Source organism: Triturus cristatus, chromosome 1_1 (genome assembly GCF_964204655.1).
Source record: "Triturus cristatus chromosome 1_1, aTriCri1.1, whole genome shotgun sequence".
NCBI lineage: Eukaryota > Metazoa > Chordata > Amphibia > Caudata > Salamandridae > Triturus > Triturus cristatus.
The window spans coordinates 496,605,628-496,631,101 of record NC_140579.1 but is presented as its reverse complement, the minus strand read 5'-3'; the positions used below and the strand labels follow the sequence as shown (position 1 = coordinate 496,631,101).

The window sequence follows — 25,474 nt, the reverse complement described above, 5'->3', positions numbered from 1 at the left end:
AGGTTTTAGGGGGCATCTATAAGATGCCCTCTGGGGTGCTTGGTACATTAAATCTCACACTGGCATCAGTGCGGGTTTAATGTGCTGAGAAGTTTGATACCAAACTTCTCAGTCTTAAGTGTTGCCATTATGGTGCTGTGGCGTTCATGTTTGACGAGCTCTCAGCACCATGTGCTCTTAAATGGCAGCACTGCCCTTACAGTGCCCAGGAATGGACCTGGGTACTGTAGGGGCATAGGGCTCCTGTGCCCACACCACTGGCATAGGGCACCCAGCTAGAGGGGTGGCTGATGTATGCCATGGCAGTGTAGGTGGTGGGCATGGCACACAGGGGGGGGGTGCCATGTCGACTCTTTGTTTTGTCTTGTACCCACACACCCAGCCTGCAAGGGCAATGTGTGTGTGTAAGGGTACAGGGCCTCTAAGGGTGGCACAATGAGTGCTGCAGCCCTTAGAAGCCTTCCCTGGTCACAAGGCCCTGGGTTCCTAGGGTACCATTTACCAGGGGCTGACATGTGGCCAGGGTTTGCCAATTTGGGTTTTGGGTTTTAGGGAAGGAACATAGACCCTCGGCACCTGATTGGCAGGAGTCCAGGGCACACTCAGTCAAAGTACATTCAGCAATTCAGCAAAAAGTGGGGGCATACCTTGCAAGAAAGATGGCCCTTTCTCACACCATGGAGCTGCTGCGGTAAGGCTGAGAGCAGAGAGTGCGACCTGGGACATCCCTCTAGTGAATGGGTTGCACCCCATCTTATTATACAACAACTATATCCTTATCTATCCCAGAGACCTTCAGGGACATGATTCTTGTATTAGGCAGACCTTTTAAACCTTAAGCGCCGTGTCCGGCCTACAGGTAAATTACAAGAAATCTTGAGTCTTTTCCCTCTACCCAAAGTTATGTAGAGATCCGTACAGCAAAGTGGTGGACCATTTCGATGGGAGGAAACTACTTTCTTCTACATGGAAATTAAGATCGACCACTTAGACCGGGACCTGCATGATGGTAATCTGACGAGAACAATATGTGCTCTTACATCTCAAGTAGTGTTCTAGAGACCACTCCCACAAGCTCCAGAGGGGGCATACCACCCTCTCAAAGACGGTGGTCCTAGCTCTTCTTTTATATTATTTTGCCAATTTCCATAAATCTGTAAATTATTCTGTGATCTCGACAAGCACTTAGGCGAACTCATGTGGCACACTGTTCGACATAGATGGTCTTTTCAAATTGTGCCTCCCCTTTGTTCTCTCAGCTCACTTGAAATGGATGTGTAGGTGGCTTGCTGGTTTATCCATTGAAGAAACCTGGCCAGTGACACGTCCACTCAGTCTGGATGAACTGAATGGTCTCCTGGTTTCTGGTGCTCATTGGCTGCACGCCCAATGCCGTCTATTGCGAGTTGTGCTGTGGGACTATTTTCGAACCCTGCTGTTGACCAAGCTTGTAACCCCTTTCTTCTGGGCCGTGGAGGGCCTCATTTCGATGGTTGTCTTGAAGCATTGGCATAACTCAAACCTTGTGACTCTGGGAGACTTGTTTGAGAATGGGCAGCTTCTCCTATTGAACGCACTGAATGAGCATATGCACTCCATGGGGTCAGTTTCTCATGCATCGCTCATCCAGTGCACTCTCCGCAACCACTGGTGCATTTCAGACATGCAACGGGAGCTACACGTATTTATTCAATCCATTTATACCATAGTCTAGGACACAGGTACATCACTTTTACAAAGCTCTCTTTTCCCTCACCTGTATTACTCTTTCACCTCTATGTGACAAATGAGATAGAGAAGCAGGACGGGTGTTCATGAAAAGCATTGATGAGACGCCCTAGCATACACACTCTTGATCTCCCACAACCCCATATTCAAACTCATTCAATATTACGGAGCCTTCCTCTCCCCGTCAGCCACTAACAAGCACTTTCCCGCGGACACGGAAGGCTTCCAGCACATGTTATGTGCCTGCCCTTCACTGAGAGATTATTGGCTCTTAGTATTAGATTTGATTTCCTCCTTCACTGAGAAGATAATGACCCTTGACTGATTACTATATTATGGGTTGGAAGCTGAGATCAGAGACCTACGTAGAGAGGAATCTAGCCCCCTATCCATGGACCCCATAATGAAGGACGTGATATTATGTTGGAGACCCTGAAAATGCCCCCCAAGGATGACACATTACCGGCGTAGTATCCCTCATTTAGAGTGTACTCTCATCTACTCCCCAAAATCCTCTCTATTACCAGGTGGACACTCCCCTCACTATGTAGTCAATTACTGATTAAGCAATTTCTCCCTGCACCTAGTTCCCTTCCTTCAGCGGCTCCTTCAGCTCAACATGCTCAAACCTGAATGAGGATTCCCCCAAGAAGCAATCTCAACTAGCAACAAATGTCTTCAAAATATGGTGCCATCTATTTCTCCCTGGCGCCAACAGTTACACTGTGCTTTTTCAGGTCTCACAGCAATGGACATTAACTCTATTCCTATCCAATTGCCTCTCCTGTACATTTGAATTATACTCTGGTGAGACTTAACTTGATCGCATTTATTCTACTACTGTGTCCTTTGATGTCGTCTCTTATCCCGGTCTTGTTTAATGTTATAGAAATACCAATAACATTTTAAGTTTTTCTTTTTTTAAATCTCAGTGCCGCTCACACTCTCATTTTGCTTCCTCTGTAGCTGCGAGACTGCTTAGACCACGACATCCTTGATCTCTTCCACAAGAAGTTGACGGAGCGTACCTTGATGAAGGACCCGAAGTTTTTGTGGTGCACCCATGTAAGCCCGTCTGCGGTGTATATGGCTTTCATTTGGCTGTGGCAAGGTTTATATGAAGTGTTTGGATGAGGCAGGGAGGGCAGCGAGTGAAGGTCAGATTGCCGTGTGTCAAAGGGCAAAGATCACAGCATTAAGAGTGGACTTCAGGGCTGCAGCACTGAGTTTGTTGGCCCAGTCAAAGTTCATTAAGTGGAGGATAAGGGCCAGAACCAAGTCAATGTGTAGGCCAACGAGTAGAGGATGGGATGAGACTGAGGAAGGTTTACCAGTAATTAGAACGGTGGGATTTGGAGTGGAGTCATTCTGGAACTTCAGGGTCAGAGTGCAGCGAGAAGGTCAGGGGTGTAAGTGCAGTGGATGTGGATGGCATGCTTTGGGGGCAAGGTGCTGTTAAGTTCTTCTTTTCCTTACCCTCCTGCAGTGCTCCTTTGGGTTTATATACGAGCGGGAGCAAATCGAGGCACGGTGTCCCCAGTGTCAGAAGAGCTTCTGCATCAAATGCAAACGTCCGGTGAGTAACCTGCTGCTTCCCTCCATCTGCTGTGGCACTACAGGGAATAGGTGGAACCCTTGGCTGTCATGAAGCTGTAAAGAAAGATGTACGATACCAGCATTGGGCTGCACCAACAGGCATCCGGGTACAGGCTGTGGGGCGGCAGCAGTGTATCGTGTAGAAGCGCTAGCGACAAGGGAAGGCAGAGTAATGCTGGCAGTGGAGGAGCTGCAGGGTTCGGGTAGGAACGCTGCCTGGAATGGGTCGTTAGTAGAGCTGGTTGTGGGGGAGTACAGCATTATGGGGTAGGAATTCAGTCTGAAAGGAAAGGTGTGGTAATGCTGGTTGTGTGAATAGCAGGTTATGGTGTAGAGCAATAGGGTATAGTGTAGGGACGAAGGCTAAAACAGAAGGTGTAGTAATGCTAGGTATTGGGGGAACGGCAGGTCTTGGTGTGGGAGCAACAGAGTATAGTGTAGGAGAGAAGGCTAAAAAGGAAGGTGCAGTAATGCTAGATATTGGGAGCGGTGGCTTTAACTCTAGGTGTAGTGATGCTGGCTGTGTAGGAGCTTTTGGCTGTCGTGTAGCAGCTCTGACTGGAAAGGAAGGTGTGATAACATTGGCTGTGGGCCCGCAGTAGGTTATGGTGTGCTAGCACTGACTGAAAAGGCAGTTGCTGTGACACTGGGTAATGTGGGAGCTGTTGTGTATTGTGCAGGAGATTATTGGTACTTCATCATCGGTATCCATTAACATATATTTTACTGCACGGATGTGATTCCAGCATATTATACACCTAGAACATTGCGCCTAAATGAACATTTGCAGTTTATTTTTATTCTGGGGAGTCGAGTGCTCGACGGATGTTTACTTATCACAAGTGTTTCATCTTGGGTTTGACTTTGTCAACCAATGGGATCAGTATTGAAGCTAGTTGTGTGATGTCTGTGATATGGGAAGTGAATAAGGAAGGCAGTCTATTTTGTTTGTTTTAATTGCCTAGGCCTTAGCAATCGTCTGTTTACACTGTAGGTTTCAAAGAGGCACTTGGTATTTAGTTGTATAGCTAAATGAATTTGGAAGGAACACGTGTCTTCTACTACTAAGAGAGATTCCTTTATTTAGTATGTCACTGTAATTATGAAATCTTCAACCATCTTGCAATTGTGACACCTTAATAAACGTCCTTTCAAGTTATTCTTATGACGTTCCCTCATGTCAACCCTCTTTTAGGATCTCCTTGACATAGAGTAGCTCCTTGCTTTCAAGCTCCAGCTCCTCATGTTTTGTTGGGTCTTTTCGATGTCTGTGTTCCTCACAACCAGATCATCTAAACTGTTCTTCATATAGGGGAATAGTCTTCAGCTTGTAAGACAAATGTTCCTAGGCTGTGCAAAGAACAATCTTACTTTGATGCTTAGTCTTGCGAATCCAGACTGTTCTGCACCAGTTGACAATATAGGCCCATATGAGGAGGACAAGAGCTGATGAACTGAGGACATTGATTGGGAATACTTTTAGCCTAAAGAATCACGTGGTTGAAGAAGACCTAGCCAAGAGGTTTCCTCTTTATGACTTTTCTGCTCACTCAGATTTACTGCCTAGAGGGTTGGTAGTCTACTTCAGGCCCAGAACCCTATACCTTTAACTACTTCATTTTTAAACCCTATAAAGCCATAATGTTGCCTGTGATCTGCTTCCTTTAGTAGAGGGTTTCAGGCACCTCAGTTGCTTAGAGAAATAGTACAAAGATTTCAGCCTCTTATTTGCTCAGGTCGATACTGTTATTCTTACCTGTTATCAAAAACGGTCCACCTCCTGACTCCAAATGATTTGAAAAATGATGTAGACATTAATGAATCAGTACTTCTTGGAGGCCCAGGCCAGAACAAAGAGAACAGGTGAATGAAGGCTCTGTGGAGAATGAATGTTTTGTGGCTCCCTGAACCAGAGAGAAGCTGATTCGGCTTCCCTACTTAATATGATATATCTTTGAGACAGGCTGTCTCATCGTATTCAGGTTTGTTTCAGACAATATTCCTGGTACAAGAAGGCAGTCAGCAGTCAAACCAGTTCATTATGACTTTCACTGATATGGCCACCTAGCTATCAGCAACATGGTCCATGAAGCAGCCTCAATAGAATGTTTCTGTTTAGGCATTTGGGTTTTCTTCCAGAAATGCACCAGAGCTTGTGGGGGGCTACCCTTTTAGAAGTCCATGTTGGTAACAAAATGCAGAAAATTACAACAGAGGAAAACACTGCAGCAATTAGACTGGAGGGCAGGCAGTCCTCTAGAGACCCGTGATGTATTCGAGGCATATGAGCTGCAGATCGTACATTAGATCGCCATCTGGTGTTGGGCTCGGATGCTTACACCTTGTTGTTGTCTTGGAAGAATTCTTTTGTAGTCACGAGATAGGTGACTACTCCCTTGCACGATAGTGCGCATGGGCATCGACTCATCCTCAGATTGTTTTTTTCCGCCATTGGGTTCGGATGTAAGTTTCGCGCTCCGGTTCGAAACTTTGTTTTTCAAGTTTTTTCGACGCGCAAACTCTCTACAACTCTCTGGTATTGTTTTCGATTGCGTGATCTTCGACGTGCATCTCAACAACTCGATTCCGGTCGTCGACACGGGCCGCTGGGCCTATCCACGCCGTCGGGCCTACAGCTCATGGAAAGGACTCCATTAAAAAAATGCCCCCAGTGTGGAGCGAAATTCCCATACAGTGACCATCACAAGGTCTGTAATCTGTGTCTCTCGCCAGAACACGACGAGAACAATTGCCAGGCCTGCGCCTCTTTTCAATCGAAAAAGACCATCCGTGATCGCCGGGCTCAACGACACATCATGGCGCAGAAAGCAGCTCCGGCACCAGCGGACATCTTCGACAAAGGCCCAGGTGTCCCAGAAGAAGATTCCGAAGACCTGGAAATCGTGTCCGAAGCAGACGACTCAGACGACCACATCACTCCTGATCAACGAGTGAGTACAACTGCCCCCACTCCACCTGAGAAAAAGAAGGCCCTGGTCAAGACTTTGCCTGCTGGCCCCAGTCGCAACCAAAAACATATTTCAGAAGCCCCGCCCTCGGGCTCGGCTCCGGAGATAAAGGACAAGCCTTCCGGTAGCTCGGGACCGAGCAAACCGCATATCCCTATCCCAAGGCGCCTTCGGCACTGAAGCAAGGAGACCAACCTACTCCCAAAAAGAAATCTATTCCGACCACTTCCACACCGAAACAAAAACCTTCGGATCCAAATCCAAACCTGTCGGAACAGATAAATAATTCAGTCTCCATAGCCAGGCCTAAGGACTCCAATACACCTCCTAAGGCCTCGGAGCACAAATCTCAACCACGCTCGGACCCGAAAAAGTCGGCGCGGAAGCGGTTATCGAGGAGGAAGAACTTTTTCGACCAGATCCTGTCGATCCCAAACAGAAAAAACTCCATATTGACCCCAAAACAGGACATGTGGCCGCTGTACCACAGAAGAAGAGGTAGCTGGACACAACAGACACTCCTGCAGTGCCTCTGAAGAAAAAAGACTGTGCCACTTTACCTATAAGACCCTCTTCTCCTGTTCTTCCTACTCCTGCTCTTCCTCCTATACCTCTATCACCTCCACAGCCTATAACACTTCCACCACATACACCACCACCACGGGATGATGATGTAGGGGGAGGCAACAATGACCCTTTCACTGACCCAGATAATGATACAGACACACCACAAGATGATTGGGACGATTATAATGACCCAATAGATCCCCCAGACCTCCCAGATACCCAGCCATATCCAACAAAACCATCTTACCCCAGATGACAATATTGGATTTGGACAACTTGTTAATAGAGCTGCTATTTACCATGGCGTTCACATGTATTCAGACCCTGCAGATGAGGATTTCCTCCTAGACACTTTTGAACAGTCGCAGAAATCCGTCCAAATACTGCCAATGCTTAAAGACATATTCAAAGACCCAGTGAGAGCTAGAATTCTCAATCCGGGAACTGATAAGAAATACAAACCAGCCCCCGATGATACCGCCTACATCAAAGGGCAGCTACCTCTAGACTCACTAGTAGTGTCTAACGCTAGAAAACGCACCAATTCCCAACTCTCCGGTGATGCACCACCTCTGGATAAGGAATCTAAGGCCGAGGTAACAATAACACTTGCACCTCTCCCACTAATAAACAGTGACTTCCCTCCACTCCCCCTAGACCATTCCACTCGGGTGGGGGGGAAGACTTTCAGGGTTCCTACCTGTCTGGGATTCCATCACAACAGACAAGTGGGTAAGACAAATTATCCAGTATGGTTACTGCCTGGAATTCACAGCAACCCTGCCCAACATTCCACCCAAAAAACGTCCAATGTCCACAGAAAACCTTACGCTCTTAAAACAAGAGGTTCTCTCACTGCTTCAAAAGCACGGAATAGAACCAGTTCCCTTACAGCATAAAGGAACATGGGTTTACTCACTGTATTTCCTAACCCCGAAAAAGGACTGGACCCTAAGGCCAATACTTGACCTCAGACCCCTCAATTTCTATATACGGTCCGATCATTTTCATATGATCACTCTTCAACAGGTTCTCCCCCTACTACAACAAGGCGACTTCCTTGCCATCCTAGATCTCAAGGACGCCTACTTCCACATTCCCATGCACCCTGCTCGCAGGAAGTATCTAAGGTTCATAGTGGACGGACAACACTTTCAGTTCAAAATCCTTCCATTCGGGGTGACCACCGCACCCAGAGTGTTCACAAAGTGCCTTGCGGTAGTAGCAGCACACTTAAGAAGACAACAAATCCATGTCTTTCCATATTTCGACGACTGGCTGATAAAAGCCAACTCATTCAACCAGCGTGTTCATCACACGCATCAAACTATCCAGCTGCTACACGACTTGGGATTCACAGTAAATTACCCCAAGACCAATCTCCACCCCTCCCTCATACATCAGTATCTAGGGGCCACAATAGACACCTCCAAAGCTCTAGCATATCCCAGTCCAGCCAGTATACAAGCCTTAAGCAGCAAATTTCAACCGCAGCACTCCCTCCCAGCAAGGGTATTCATGCAACTCATAGGGATGATGGCCTCTTGCATCTTTATTGTGTCTCATGCAAGACTTCAGATGCGCCCCTTACAGGAATGCCTAGCACGTCAGTAGAACCAGGCTCAAGGACAACTTGCATATCTGGTGTTGGTGGACAGCCACACACATCGCTCTCTGCAGTGGTGGAACACAGGAAATCTGTCCAAAGGGCGGCTGTTCCTCGAGCCAGTTCCACAGATAGTGCTCACAGCAGACGCATCACTCACCGGTTGGGGAGCCCATCTCCTAAACCATACAATTCAAGGCAAATGGACCACTCAACAGAAAGTGCTCCATATCAATCACCTAGAATTACTGGCAATATTTCTAGCATTAAAATCATTCTAAGTACATCTACAACACAAGACTGTCCTGGTCCGGACAGACAACATGACAGCCATGTACTACATACAGAAACAAGGAGGCACACACTCTCTGCAGCTGTCCCAGCTCGCACAAAACATTTGGAGATGGGCCATCCCACAAAATATATACCTGCTGGCAGAACATCTTCCAGGAATTCACAATCAGATTGCGGATCTGCTAAGTCGACAGACACAGCGGTACAAAAGGGGTTTGTGATGGACGGAGCATCAGAACCAATCAAACACTCACACCCAGTCCACAGATCTGGGTATGATCCATCACCGTTCTTTAGCCCACTCTGCCACCCCAGTTCAGACATGGCCATATGCAAATCAGTCTGACCCTGTGCCTCATGGGAACAGTCCAGCCCGAACTGCCAAGCCATGCCTTTCCTGGACCGGAAACAAGCTTCCTAGGACCGGTTTCTGGCATTTCAGCCGTCTTCAGCCAGGCTTGCTTGAATCCAGTGGCAAAGTGAGCAAGGGACTCACGTCTGAGCATACCCTGCCAACTTATGGCGAACAAAGCGGTACAAAAGGGGTTTGTGATGGACGGAGCATCAGAACCAATCAAACACTCACACCCAGTCCACAGATCTGGGTTTGATCCATCACCGTTCTTTAGCCCACTCTGCCACCCCAGTTCAGACATGGCCATATGCAAATCAGTCTGACCCTGTGCCTCATGGGAACAGTCCAGCCCGAACTGCCAAGCCATGCCTTTCCTGGACCGGAAACAAGCTTCCTAGGACCGGTTTCTGGCATTTCAGCCGTCTTCAGCCAGGCTTGCTTGAATCCAGTGGCAAAGTGAGCAAGGGACTCACGTCTGAGCATACCCTGCCAACTTATGGCGAACAAAGCGGTACAAAAGGGGTTTGTGATGGACGGAGCATCAGAACCAATCAAACACTCACACCCAGTCCACAGATCTGGGTTTGATCCATCACCGTTCTTTAGCCCACTCTGCCACCCCAGTTCAGACATGGCCATATGCAAATCAGTCTGACCCTGTGCCTCATGGGAACAGTCCAGCCCGAACTGCCAAGCCATGCCTTTCCTGGACCGGAAACAAGCTTCCTAGGACCGGTTTCTGGCATTTCAGCCGTCTTCAGCCAGGCTTGCTTGAATCCAGTGGCAAAGTGAGCAAGGGACTCACGTCTGAGCATACCCTGCCAACTTATGGCGAACAAAGCGGTACAAAAGGGGTTTGTGATGGACGGAGCATCAGAACCAATCAAACACTCACACCCAGTCCACAGATCTGGGTTTGATCCATCACCGTTCTTTAGCCCACTCTGCCACCCCAGTTCAGACATGGCCATATGCAAATCAGTCTGACCCTGTGCCTCATGGGAACAGTCCAGCCCGAACTGCCAAGCCATGCCTTTCCTGGACCGGAAACAAGCTTCCTAGGACCGGTTTCTGGCATTTCAGCCGTCTTCAGTTCGGGCTGGACTGTTCCCATGGGGCACAGGGTCAAGACTGATTTGCATATGGCTGGGTTCAAACTGGAATGGCATGGTGAGCAAAAAAACGATGGATTTAGGCCCAGATCTCTGTACTGGGGTGAATGTATGACATTGTTCTGCATTCTGTCCATCAATTGTTGTTTTTGCATTTGTCACCCCGAGTGGGAAGGGTATGCTCAGACGTGAGTCCCTTGCTCTCCATGCCACTGGAATCAGGCTATCCTGGCTGACGAGGGCTGAAAGCCCGAAACCGGTCCTAGGATGCTTGTTTCCAGTCCAGGGAGGACCTGGCTTGGCAGTTCGGGCTGGACTGTTCCCATGGGGCACAGGGTCAAGACTGATTTGCATATGGCTGGGTTCAAACTGGAATGGCATGGTGAGCAAAAAAACGATGGATTTAGGCCCAGATCTCTGTACTGGGGTGAATGTATGACATTGTTCTGCATTCTGTCCATCAATTGTTGTTTTTGCATTTGTCACCCCGAGTGGGAAGGGTATGCTCAGACGTGAGTCCCTTGCTCTCCATGCCACTGGAATCAGGCTATCCTGGCTGACGAGGGCTGAAAGCCCGAAACCGGTCCTAGGATGCTTGTTTCCAGTCCAGGGAGGACCTGGCTTGGCAGTTCGGGCTGGACTGTTCCCATGGGGCACAGGGTCAAGACTGATTTGCATATGGCTGGGTTCAAACTGGAATGGCATGGTGAGCAAAAAAACGATGGATTTAGGCCCAGATCTCTGTACTGGGGTGAATGTATGACATTGTTCTGCATTCTGTCCATCAATTGTTGTTTTTGCATTTGTCACCCCGAGTGGGAAGGGTATGCTCAGACGTGAGTCCCTTGCTCTTCATGCCACTGGAATCAGGCTATCCTGGCTGACGAGGGCTGAAAGCCCGAAACCGGTCCTAGGATGCTTGTTTCCAGTCCAGGGAGGACCTGGCTTGGCAGTTCGGGCTGGACTGTTCCCATGGGGCACAGGGTCAAGACTGATTTGCATATGGCTGGGTTCAAACTGGAATGGCATGGTGAGCAAAAAAACGATGGATTTAGGCCCAGATCTCTGTACTGGGGTGAATGTATGACATTGTTCTGCATTCTGTCCATCAATTGTTGTTTTTGCATTTGTCACCCCGAGTGGGAAGGGTATGCTCAGACGTGAGTCCCTTGCTCTCCATGCCACTGGATTCAGGCTATCCTGGCTGACGAGGGCTGAAAGCCCGAAACCGGTCCTAGGATGCTTGTTTCCAGTCCAGGGAGGACCTGGCTTGGCAGTTCGGGCTGGACTGTTCCCATGGGGCACAGGGTCAAGACTGATTTGCATATGGCTGGGTTCAAACTGGAATGGCATGGTGAGCAAAAAAACGATGGATTTAGGCCCAGATCTCTGTACTGGGGTGAATGTATGACATTGTTCTGCATTCTGTCCATCAATTGTTGTTTTTGCATTTGTCACCCCGAGTGGGAAGGGTATGCTCAGACGTGAGTCCCTTGCTCTCCATGCCACTGGAATCAGGCTATCCTGGCTGACGAGGGCTGAAAGCCCGAAACCGGTCCTAGGATGCTTGTTTCCAGTCCAGGGAGGACCTGGCTTGGCAGTTCGGGCTGGACTGTTCCCATGGGGCACAGGGTCAAGACTGATTTGCATATGGCTGGGTTCAAACTGGAATGGCATGGTGAGCAAAAAAACGATGGATTTAGGCCCAGATCTCTGTACTGGGGTGAATGTATGACATTGTTCTGCATTCTGTCCATCAATTGTTGTTTTTGCAAGTCGACAGACACAGCAGATACATGAATGGGAAATTCATCCCCAAGTTCTCCAACCTTTCTTCCACATGTGGGGTCAACCAAACAGATCTGTTCGACACAAACGCAAACGCCCAAACTTTGCCGCCAGGTTCCCACACCCGTTGTCCAAAGGCAATGCGATATGGATGAACTGGTCAGGCAGATTTGCGTACGCTTTTCCGCCACTCCCACTGATTCCCCTAGCAGTACACAAGCTCAGACAACAGTCTCTCAAAATTATCTTAGTGGCTCCCACATGGGTACACCAACCGTGGTTCACAACACTACTGGAACTCTCAGTAGTTCCACGCTAAAAACTACGCCTCTCCTCAACACTGTTGACGCAGGACCATGGAGAGATAAGGCACCCCGATCCAAGACAACTGAATCTTGCGATCTGGTTCCTGAAATACTAGAGTTCGGTTATCTTATCCTTCCGCCAGACTGTATGAACATCATTAAAGAAGCCAGACACCCTACTACTAGAGCTTGCTATGCAGCAAAATGGAAAAGATTTGTCATCTACTGCAAAAACAATAAAATAGATCCACTGGAATCTTCCATCTAGGACATCATTTGCTACACTTACAAAGATGTAATCTGGCATATTCATCCATACGGTTACATCTAGCAGCGCTTGCTGCTTATTTACAAAACAGACAACATCTGTCATTATTTAGAGTACCTGCAATTAAAGCCTTTATGGACGGGACTTAAAAGAATAATTCCTCCCAGACTGCTAACCCTCTCCGGTGTGGAATTTAAACATTGTTCTTACCAGGCTCATGGGTCCCCCATTTGAACCTCTACATAAATGTGAACTTCAGTTCCTCACATGGAAAGTTGCTTTCCTAGTCGCAATTACCTCTCTCAGAAGGGTAAGCGAGATCCAGGCTTTAACCATACCAGAACCATTCTTACAAATACATCAGAACAAAGTGGTTCTCAGAACAAATCCAAAATTCCTTCCCAAAGTCATCTCTGCTTTTCATCTTAACCATTCAGTTGAGTTACCGGTGTTTTTCCAAAACCCAGACTCTGTGGCAGAGAGAGCTCTTCATTCACTCGACGTCAAAAGAGCACTACTTTATTACATTGACAGGAATAAACCCTTTCGCAAAACAAAACAACTGTTTGTAGCCTTCTCCCCACCTCATAAGGGTAACCCCATCTCTAAAGCTGGGATCGCCAGGTGGATAGTAAAATGCATTCAAACATGCTACCAAAAGGCTAAACGCACATTAACAATTGCCCCTAGAGCGCATTCAACACACATTCAACACGCAAACTAGGGGCTTCCATGGCATTCTTAGGGAACATTCCCTTACATGACATATGTAAAGCAGCAACATGGTCTACACCACACACCTTCACCAAACACTATTGTGTTGACATGCAGGCTAAGCAACACGCTTCTGTAGGCCAGGCTGTTCTTAAAACACCACCGCTAGGGGAGACACTGCTGTACAGTCTATGCACAGTGTACGATCTGCAGCTCATATGCCTTGAACGGAAAATGCTACTTACCAGTATGCATCTGTTCTTAGCATGTAGTGCTGCAGATCCGTACACACCCACCAGCCACCCCTGGACCTGTATCCGTTCCAGTATTATCTTAATTAGGTACATTCACATGGACATCTCTTCTACTTCTTACTGACTCCATCATTTCCCATCATGGCGAAAAACAATCTGAGGATGGAGTCGATGCCCATACACACTATCGTCCAAGCGAGGAGTCACCTATCTCGTTAATGTTAGTGACATTTGTAAAGCGCGCTGTTACCCTAGGGTGTCCTGGCGCTGAATTACTGGGTGGCCTAACTGACCATGGTTAATGACTGGGCCTACGTGGACAAAATTAAACCAGCAGTCAGAATGGACAGATACAAAAGGCGTGGAAGAGGCTATCCCACAGTGCTCTATAGAAAGGGGCCACTGACCGGCCTTCCTCCTCACACCAGGACAGTGGTCTCACTCTGGCAGAAGGCCACATCATATCTGGGCTGGGATGGGAAACTCACTGCAGAAACACCATTATGGTATAGCAACCAGCTATCTGCCATGGAGAGCCTCATAGGGCTTATCAGTCGGGACATGATCGTAATCTTGAAACATGGGAACCTGGGGGAATGGGGATGTGGCTCACCTGGAGAAACTCCAAAAGGATTACCAACTGGCCAAGAATGAAACATGCCACTACCTCCAGGTCAGGCATGCACTACTATCACACATCCCAAAAGGGACTTAGATCCCAGACTCCTCACCATTAGAGGAGGGAGTATTAGTGGTGCCACTAACCAAAAGGGCTATGTTCCAGACTTATGAGCTGCAGATTACACGCTGTGCATAGATCGCCATCTGGTGTTGGGCCCGGATGTTTGCAGTTGCTTTTCCTCTTGGAAAGTCTTTGGCGGTCACGAGGTATGTGACTCCTCCTTTGGATCATATTGCGCATGGGCTTCGGCTCCATCCTCAGATTGTTTTTTTCCGCCATCGGGCTCGGATGTGATCTTCGCGCTCCGGTTCCGAACAGTTTCCAGTTCTTCTATCGATGCGCAACCCTCACCCCAATTCGCGGTATTGATTTTGATCGCGATCTCCACACTCGGCGTGGCTCTGAGTGATCAAGACCTTCAATTCCAGTCGTCGACGACGGCCTTCGGGCCTACCCAAGCTCCGGTCCTGGCTAATGGAAAGGACTCCCTTCAAGAAATGCCCTCGATGTGGGTCCAAATTCCCCCACACCGACCTTCACGAAGTATGTAACCTCTGCCTCTCTCCTGAACACGAGGCTCGAGACTGTCCGGCGTGCAAGTCCTTCCGGTCCAAGAAAACCATTCGAGACCGAAGGGCACGAAGATCTATGGCACACTCATCTACGGCGATTCCGGACGGCATCTTCGGAGAAGGCGTCGACGCTCCAGAAGGACAACACACCGACAAGGGCCTCGTCACTATCACAGGTTGGATCTCTATACCGACCCCGTGGAGGAGGACTTCCTTGTCGATACTTTTGACACCACGCATAGGGCCACCTCCATACTGCCCATGCTCAAAGGAGTTATAAAACACGCGCCGGAGGTCTTTAAAGACCCAGTCAGAGCCAGGGTCATTAACCCGCGCATAGACAAAAAATATAAAGCCGCCCCTACAGATCCCGCCTACATCAGAGGGCCAACACCACTAGATTCCCTAGTAGTGTCTACAGCACAAAAGAGGGCGAACTCCCAAGCGTCAGGCAAAGCACCACCACCTACCAAAGAGTCAAAACTCTTGGACGCATCGGGCAAGCGCACTGCATCCCAAGCTGCCAACATATGGCGCATTGCTAATACACAAGCGCTACTGGCAAGATACGACAGGGTCCATTATGACGAACTAGAAACCATAATGCGGCACCTCCTTGACAAATATAAAAATAGGGCAAACAAGTTAATTCAGGAGGGCAAAACGATTACCAATACCTCCATCCGCTGTGCCCTAGATGCAGCTGACACCGCCTCCAGAGCCATTAATACCAGCATCCTCCTCCGTCGCCATGCCTGGCTAAGGATCTCAGGTTTTAAACCAGAAGTGCAAGCTTCCATCCTGAACCACCCCTTTGACCAGGAACATCTGTTCGGCCCAAAAGTGGATGAGGCCCTAGAAAAAATGAAAAAAGACACCGATACGGCGAAATCTATGGGAGCCTTACAATCACACCCTCCCAGGCGCTCCTTTCGCCGCTCTTCCTTTCGGAGCACATCCAGAGGCTACTCCTCTGACACCGCTTCCACTTCATATAAGGCCCCTACCCAATCCACCTTTACAAGGGGTTACCAAAGAGGCGGCTACAGAGGCAACAACAATAAAGGCAGAGGCAAGACAAACAGCGCCCGCTCTGCCTCCGCACCTACCCAATGACTCCCCTCCACTCCCCCCAGACCATCCCACTCCGGCCGGGGGCAGACTCCAAAATTTCCTTCCTTTCTGGACTAAGATCACCTCAGACAAATGGGTAACACAAATAATTCGGTCAGGCTACTGCCTAGAACTAATATCTACCCCCCCCCCCCCCCCCCCCCCAAACATTCCACCCAGACCACGCCCAATGTCACACGAACATCTAACACTACTAAAGCAGGAGGTACTCTCCATCCTACAAAAGGGGGCGATAGAACGGGTTCCTACCAACCAACAAAATGTGGGGGTCTACTCCCTATATTTTCTCATACCAAAAAGGGACGACACTCTACGGCCCATCCTAGACCTCAGGCCCCTAAATCGATACATACACTCAGACCATTTCCACATGGTAACACTTCAGCAGGTACTTCCACTGCTCTCCCACAACGATTTCCTGACCACTTTAGACCTCAAAGACGCCTATTTCCACATTCCTGTTCACAACGCTCACAGGAAGTTCCTCAGATTTGTAGTGGACGGCCAACACTACCAATTCAAAGTACTCCCATTTGGAGTCTCCACAGCACCACGAGAATTCACCAAGTGTCTAGCAGTAGTGGCAGCACACCTGAGGAGACAACACATCCATGTCTTCCCCTACCTAGACGACTGGCTCATAAAGGCCAGTTCATACAACCAGTGTGTACAACACACGCACGCCACTATCCAGCTACTTCACCAACTGGGCTTCACAGTAAACCTTGCAAAGTCCCATCTCCAACCGTCACACGTAAAACAATATCTGGGTGCCACTATAGACACCTCGAGCGCTAGCCTACCACAGTCCTGCCAGGATAGCAAGCATTCAAGCTCTACGCGCAAAATTTCAGCCACAACACTCTCTTCCAGCTCGAGTGTTCATGCAACTAATAGGGATGATGGCCTCTTGCATATTCATAGTACCTCACGCAAGACTCCAGATGCGTCCTCTCCAAGAGTGCTTAGCGCACCAGTGGAACCAGGCCCAGGGTCAATTAACAGATCTGGTGTTGGTAGACGGTCGTACCCATCACTCTCTGCAGTGGTGGACCACCAAAAACCTTTCCAAAGGGCGACCGTTCCTGGACCCGGTTCCTCAGATAGTACTGACAATGGACGCATCGCTCTCCGGCTGGGGAGCTCACCTATTACATCACACCAAGCAGGGCAGATGGACACCTCAACAAACGTTACCCCACATCTAGCCATATTTTTAGCCCTAAAATCTTTTCAAACACAGATTTCAGGCAAGGCAGTCCTAGTCCGTACAGACAACATGACAACCATGTACTATATACAAAAACAAGGAGGCACACACTCTCCACAGCTCTCTCAGCTAGCCCAGAGCATATGGAGATGGACCATACCCCAGAAAATCTTTCTGCTAGCCCAACATGTCCCAGGAGTCCACTATGGCAGATCTGCTCAGCAGACAAACACAACTCCACGAGTGGGAACTCCACCCGCAAGTTCTTCACCCGTACTTTCAAATGTGGGGGCATCCACAGATAGACCTCTTCGCCACCCACGAAAACACCAAATGCCCAACCTTCGCCGCCAGATAGCCACACCCATTGTCCAAAGGCAATGCGATATGGATGAACTGGTCAGGCAGATTTGCATACGTTTTTCCGCCTCTCCCACTCATTCCATTAGTGGTGTGCAAACTACAACAACACTCCCTCACACTAATCCTAGTAGCTCCAACTTGGGCCAGACAACCGTGGTACACCACACTGCTGAAACTATCTGTAGTACCGCACCAAAAGTTACACCTCTCTCCACACCTCTTAACCCAGAACCATGGAGAGATCAGGCACCCGGACCCAGCTCAGCTCAACCTTGCGATCTGGCTCCTGAAATCCTAGGATTCGGTTATCTAAATCTTCCCCCTGACTGCATGAACGTCATTAAAGAAGCTAGGCGACCTACCACTAGAGCATGCTACGCAGCCAAATGGAAACGTTTTGTTGTCTATTGTCACAACAATACCATCAATCCCCTAGATGTGTCCATTCAACACATCATAGGCTATTTACTACACCTACAAAGATGCAATCTAGCCTATACGTCCATTAGACTGCACCTTGCAGCAATAGCAGCTTATCTACAAAACAGGCAACATCTATGACTTTTTAGAGGGGGGGCGTGGCTTAAGCACTGATGAGGACGGTCGCGTGAGCTGAGAGCTCCGTGCCGACCCCGTGATTTCTCCTGTGAAGATGCCGGTTTGTTGACCCGGCGTCCTCGGAGGGGGAGGCCCCCCCCCCCCCCCCGGCAGCGGGGACCCACAGGGTATGTGGAACGAGGGCTGGCTGTCCCATGCCCACATCGGCGACCGCAGAGGAGACGGCCGCGGACTAGGAGAGCACCCAAAATGGCGGCGGGGAAGCTGCGTAGCAGAGGACGCGATGCTCGGAGAAGGTTGCTGAGGGGTCCCACTTGCAGTGTAGCCCGGTGAATGCTCGCTGCTGGCGGCCGGAAGGGCCCACTGATGACCGACAGCGGAGCCTGGCTTCACTAACGGCGGTGAGAGGCGGGGCTGCGGCGATAGAAGAAATCACCGGGGCAGTTGATTGCAGCGCCCCTGAGCCTGAAAGTGAGGCGGCCGGTCGGAGGTGGCCAAATCGGGGTCTATACTGAGAGCAGTCCGTATCGTGTGAACGGACGCAGCAACATTGGCGGCATAAGGAGGCGACCCTGGCAATGCTGCTGCTTGGTGCAGGGGTGCCTAGCTGATTGAGACACTTGGCTCCCGTGTGCCCCCCCTGAGAGGTGTCTTTCTCGGATGGGCGTTTTCTGAGGCCCGCGACGTATACAGTAAGAGCTGGAATATTTGCTGGGTGACCAGACTGGGGGCCCATGGGGTGTCAGCTGGGCGGTGAAGTGCACTCGGAGCTCCATAGCTGCACGTAAATTGAGTGCGTGGATGCAGCTGGTGGACGCTGCTCCAGCACCGGGACCGAGCTTGCTGCCATCGGAAGTGCCCCCCGGTGGCCCACGTACATCGGAGAGGAAAGGGGATATCGCCGTGCAGGTGTGATATCGGAGACCACACTTGGGAGTGGCGACGGCCCGGCGTCTAGTTTCCACGGGGAGAGGCGTGGATGCGGCCGCCTGCTACGACGGATGTGCATAGGTGAGGAGCCCCGACAGCAGAATTTACTGGCGAAGAGAACCAGCCTAGGTGGAGCTGAGGAGCTGACGGACAGGAGGTGATGCTTTTCCCCATTGACGGCGGAATAGCTGCCATTGAGGGCCCGAACGTTGCCTGTGAAAGGCCCATGTACTTTGCTGTGCCCCAGAGGTGGTGGGAAGGCCTGGTGCGGCACTGCGGTGTCTTGATGATGGGACTGGCGGAACTGGTTGCCTGTCCGGAGGTGTAACCGCCGCTCTACAACAAAGAAAAACCAGGACATCACAGTGCAGACCTGAAGCAGAACGAGCTGTTTTGGACATCAAGGTATCCACGACATCGACAGCCACACGACCTTGGGGAAACCACGTAGAAGGCAGAAAGGAACCCAACCGGAACCGAACAGCGACTGGGGGGAGCAGAGGGCGCAGGGAACAGCAGAGTCGTCCTCGGAGGGGATGATGCAGCAACAGGTGGATCAGATTCTCCGAGCGATCACTGACACGAAGGAGGCTCTGCAACAGGACATTGCTCAAGTGTCGCTGGGGTTGGGACTCTTGCAGGCGGATCATGCGAAGTTGGTGGATAGGGTGAAGCAGACTGAGACTATCTTGGAGGCTCTGGAGCCATCGCAGAAAGCACTAAATGTTCAAATGGGGGATGTTATGCGTCGGATCCAAGCACTAGAGAAGATGGCCGAGGATGCCGAAGGACGCAATAGACGGAACAACGTACGCGTGGTGGGCCTGCCGGAGGGTATCAAAGGTGAAAGCATGCTGGATTATCTGGAGAACTGGTTCCGTAGCGAAGTGGCCCCAGAGGGTTTAACTCCGTTCTACACGTTGGAACGGGCACACAATGTGCCTGCCCGCCCGTTGGCGCCTGGGAGGCCCCCCAGGCCTGTAGTGGCCCGCCTGCTCCACTATAAAGATAGAGACTTATTGCTGAACAAGGCGCGTACATTGGTCCCCTATAGGGTGGGCAATAGCAATGTCACGCTATTTCCGGATTATACCCTTGAGGTACAGCGACATCGGGCCTCGTTCCTGGCAGTTAAGAAGGCCCTCTGAGACGAGGGCATCCAATACACTCTGATGTTTCCGGCGCGGCTGCGCATATCGTTGGAAGGCAAAACAATCTTTCATAATGGCCCCGGCGACGCATGGAGTTGGTTGGAGTACTATCGGCAGGAGCGGGTACGGCGGGACCCACTGGAGGACGTGGGGCGGTTCCGCCCCGGCCGCGTCGCGAGCGGCGCCCTGGGAGACGGCGCGGCGGAGCGCAGGGGCTCAATACCACTCAGACGGAGAAAGAAAGAATGGCGGTTCTGCAGGCTGTGACGGAGCTGTCCCAGGTGAGTGACACTGCAATGCTGAGACCGACAGACTCTGAGAAGGGATCGGATAGTTCGGACTCCGATGGAACTGATGCGGGGAGTGTGACTATGCCGCATATAACTCCCGGAACGGCGGATGAGATCGTGGACGCTTAATCTGTTGTCTTATGTCGTAAGAGGGGCCAGTTGACACAGGTGGGGTTCGCTTTGTGGGGGGGGGTGTGGGGGAGCGCAAGCTGGGTTATGGGGCCTGTGGGGCTGTCTGCGATAGTGTGGGTTATCGCCTGATGAGGGGGGGTCCTGTCTGAGGGGGAGGAATGTCCTTTATAACAGGGTTAGGTGCAGGGGGTTCGATGAAGCAGTGGGTCTGCTCTTCTTGGTGTTGGGCCTTCTCCCCCTTGTCTCGCTATTAGAGAGACACTGGTAGTTACCAGAGGGCTTTTGGGGGGACTGTTTGGATGGGTACTAGTTGTTTGGAGCCTGTTCTGGGGTGGGGAGGTGGGGGTTGTTGGGGGTTTGGTTGGGGGGGGGGGGTTCACGTCACCGGTGTGCCAAGCTGAAGAAGGCAATCGCAACACAAGTACAAATTACATTATGGGGTCTGTACCTGAACTGAAATGTATTACGTGGAATGTGCGGGGGATGCACACGATGACGAGACGCCATAAAATTCACGCCTATTTGGTATGTAGAGGGGCACAAATAGCTTTTCTCCAGGAAACCCATATAGACGGAGTTGAGGGCCGGGCCCTGCAGCGTCGTTGGAGAGGGCAGCTTTTCTATACAACATATTCTGCTTATGCCAGGGGAGCACTGATTTGGGTGAGAGCAGGGGTCCCTTTTCAGCCGGCCCAGCAGCTGGTGGACCCGGACGAGAGATATGTGGCGGTCATGGGTAGATTGGATGGGAGGGATGTGACACTGTGCAGTGTGTATGCCCCCAACGTTGGACAGAAGTCCTTTTTTGCTACATTAACGGGGAAACTGGCACCTTATTTAACAAGTTCAGTGCTATTGGGGGGTGATTTTAACTCCGTCCTGGATGCTGAGCTGGACAGATCGCACCCCCATTGCCCCAGGCACCTGCCTATAAGCTATCAAAATTTAGGAGGGATTGGCAAGCTGAATGGGGATTGATACATGGCGGGCTCACCACGTGGGAGAACGGGATTATTCTTATTATTCCCCCCTCCATGACTTGCAAGTACGGCTGGATGTGGTGCTATGCTCTCCGGATGTGCACGCATTGGTGCGAAGTAGTGAGCATCTGGCGAAGACGATTTCATATCATAACCCATTGTTATTGACGGTGGGCTGGTCTCGAGAGCGGCCTGTTGTCCCCACCTGGTGGTTGCATCCTGAGGCCTTGGAGGACCCAGTGTTTCGAGCTGAGATTCAGGAGGGAATAGAGCGTTACTTTATTGAGAATAGGGGGACAGCTTCGTCTCTGGGACTGGAATGGGATGCATTCAAAGTGGTAATACGGGGAATATGCATTGCTAAGGGAACAGGGATACGAAAAACGGGAAAAGGGGGAACAACGGTTGCGACGGGCAGAGAAAGCTTGCCCGGAGATCCCTGGCTTGCAGGACGAGGTTATGGCGGCAAGGGAGGAGGTGGCTTCGCAGGTGGAACGATTACGCTGCTTTGATTATAAGGAATACCTGGTACGGGCGCATGCGGCGAGGGATAAGATGGGCTCCCTCCTGGCATGGTTAGCGAACCCGGCCCCGCGGGGTACACCGATCTTAGCGTTGACTACTTCGGCGGGGATGACGGAGTATACTCAGCGAGGGATTAATGGGATGTTCCTAGCATATTATGCGGAACTTTATGAAAGCAAAATACAGGGCATGACTGATGGGCTGACTGAGTTTTTAGCTGACGTACGATTGCCATGCCTTGAGGAAGACCAAGGGGTGCAGTTAGGGCAGGAGATTACGGAAGGGGAAATACGCAGTGCATTAAAACATATGGCGCGCAGGAAAACCCCGGGGTCCGATGGGTTACCCATAGAATTTTACTCTGCTTATGCAGATGCGTTGATCCCTAAACTCCGGGCGGTATATCGCGAAGCCAAGGAAGTTGGCCATTTACCGGGTTTTGCTCGGGAGGCTATTATTATACCACTGTTAAAACCAGGGAAAGACTCTCTGTCTCTATCGGGGTATCGCCCGTTATCAATGCTGACGGCAGATTATAAGATTCTAAGTAGGATCCTTGCATCCCGGCTGCTTCCTCATATAACGTACTTGGTCCATGGAGACCAGGCGGGCTTTATCCCGAAGAGAACCACTGCCAACAATGTGCGGAGATTGTTACGATCCTGGGAGAGTGTCACGCTAATACACCGGATGCGGCGGTTCTCTCCGTAGATATTGACGGCGCGTGTACGCACGGGCGCGACGATCTCAGCGACTTGCCCGATTGGACGGGGCACGAGGCAAGGATGTCCGCTCTCCCCATTATTATCTGCTCTGGCTATCGAGCCTTTAGCGTCCCACGCCCGATTGGGGACTTAGTATACTGGTTTATATTTGCGGGGGGACATACAGTTCATCTCCCTGTATGCAGACGATTTATTGTTGTTCTTAGGGAATGTGACAACGGACTTTGATGGCGCGAGACGCTTGCTCCGTGTGTTTGGTCGCTTTTTGGGGCTGAGGGTGAACTGGGCGAAGACATGTTTATTCCCAGTGGCCCTGACTGCAACGGAACCTACCCAGCTGCAGGAGGCCCGTTGGAAGCATAGATGCCTATCTTTTCTTGGTTCCAATATATATCACACCCCTGACGATATATTAGAGGGAAATGTTGGTCGGGCCATCTGTGGCCTCAGGAGTAGCATGGCATTTTGGAGTACGCTGCCGCTGTCTGTGGCGGGGCGGGTAGCGCTCCTAAAGATGGTTGCACTGCCGCGTTTATTATACTATTTTTGGACTTTGCCGATTTGGATCTCAGGCTCTGTGTTTAAGCAGCTCCGCTCTCTGACATGCGGGTTCCTTTGGGGTACAGGTAGGAGACGAGTGGAAATGGCCACACTGACTAGGCCACGAGCGGATGGGGGCATGGCGGTGCCAGATTTTGAGTGGTATTACTTAGCAGCACAGCTGCAGTGGCTCACGCAGGCTGTGGCAAGGGAGTTTCGAGGTCCGGTGGGTCGTTGGGTCCTGCGCTATATTTTGTCTTTCATAGTGCTACAACAGAAGATGCGACTGGAACCGCTTACAACCGTGGAACGGACAATGAGGCTATGCTGGAACCGGAGCCAGCGTAGGGCTGGGTTAGCTCGCCCGTTTGCCCCGGAGATACCGCTGGGGATGTGCACAGCCTTCCCGCACGGAGGGGACTGGACAGCACTGGCAAATTGGGAGGATCTGGGGATACAGGTGCCGGGGGACCTGTATGAGAACAAGACTCTGTTGTCTTTCCAAGATTTACGAAATAGGTACGATCTCCCAAGAGGGGACTACTTGTTACATTCGGCTCTTATTGCCGCAATCCAACGCTATTGGAAGACGGGCTTATCGGAACCCGAAACCTCAATGGCATGCCAATACGTGGTAATGGCTGCGGGGACTTTTAAGGCCATAACGTGCCTTTACCGACGAATGCTGACAGAGATCCTGGAACCGTTGGGAACACTGCAGGGGTAATGGGAGGTGAATCTAGGTAAGGAAATCCCTGAGAAAACTTGGGCTCAGTTGATTAAGAGAAAATGAAAGTGTACGAGAAATGCCCGGTTTCAATTAATTCAGTTTTATGTCTTGCATAGAGCGTATCTAACACCTGCAAAGATTAATCAGTATTTCGCGGAGACGGCGGCTCAGTGTCCGCCATGTGCTCTGGAGGGAGCGGATTTCCTACATATGCTGTGGGGATACACGACGCTGGGAACTTATTGGGAGGAGGTTTTGAACGTTTTGAATACGGCTACGGATAGATCAGTGGCATTGGAGCCGGCCGCTTGTCTACTACATTGGTTCCCACATACCGCCAGAACGAAAGTGACTAGCAAGTTTATAGACCTGGGGCTGGTATTGGCGGTATTGGAGATTACATGGCGTTGGAAAGCACGACAGGCGCCTAAGGTGGGGAGATGGTGGGCGGAAATGATTAAATGGGCGCGGAGTGAGGGAATCCTCCGATTACAGCAAGCCTCATGTATGAATAATGACACAGTGTATGAGACAGCAAGGGCGTGGGAAGCATTGGTTGCAGCACTTCAGACACCAGATATAGATTCGGAAGAGGGCTCACTAGAAGGAGAACGAAGGAGCCCAACTCCCACACTTGCATAGAGTGTCCAACTAGCTGCAGGTCACTAGCGACAGTTATTGTGAGGGAGATCAATGCGTCTGAAACAGCACTGCTTCTATTCATTGATGTTGTTGAGATGCCCCAAGGAGGATGTGTAAATGCTTATGCTGTATATATCTGAAGGAGCACCGGTGACCGGGGTAGATGGGAGGGGGATGGGCATAGGGAGAGACGCAGCAGACATCACAATGTGTTGCATATAATAATATGTTATGAATAATGTCTCTGTTGTTCGAACTTGAAAAGTTAATAAACAGATATTTTTTTAAAAAATCTATCACTTTTTAGAGTACCTGCCATTAAAGCCTTCATGGAAGGCCTCAAAAGAATAATTCCCCCCAGAGTACCACCCTCACCTGTGTGGAACCTAAATATCGTTCTCACCAGACTAATGGGACCTCCCTTTGAACCTCTACACAAATGTGAACTTCAATTCCTAACATGGAAAACCGCCTTTCTTGTAGCCATCACTTCCCTCAGAAGGGTCAGTGAGATACAAGTACTTACCATTCAAAAACCTTTTCTCCAAATGCACCATAACACGGTTGTTCTCCATACTAACCCAAAATTCCTCCCTAAAGTCATTTCTCCTTTTCACCTAAACCAATCTGTAGAACTACCAGTATTCTTCTCGCAACCACAGACCGTTGCAGAAAGAGCTCTTCACACATTAGATGTCAAACGAGCCTTACTCTACTACATCGAGAGAACACAACCTTTTCGTAAGACCAAACA

At 50.1% G+C, this 25,474-nt stretch overlaps 1 protein-coding gene across 2 annotated transcripts in view; it reads left to right on the top strand.

Moving 5' to 3' along the window:
- RNF31 (ring finger protein 31) overlaps positions 1-25,474 on the top strand; it is a 954,370-nt gene that overhangs the window by 661,427 nt on the left and 267,469 nt on the right. For both annotated transcript variants that reach the window (XM_085641869.1, XM_085641861.1), the window contains exons 15-16: positions 2,695-2,793; positions 3,215-3,304. In XM_085641869.1, coding sequence (XP_085497995.1) covers positions 2,695-2,793; positions 3,215-3,304 — 189 coding nt within the window. The remainder of the gene's footprint in view (positions 1-2,694; positions 2,794-3,214; positions 3,305-25,474) is intronic.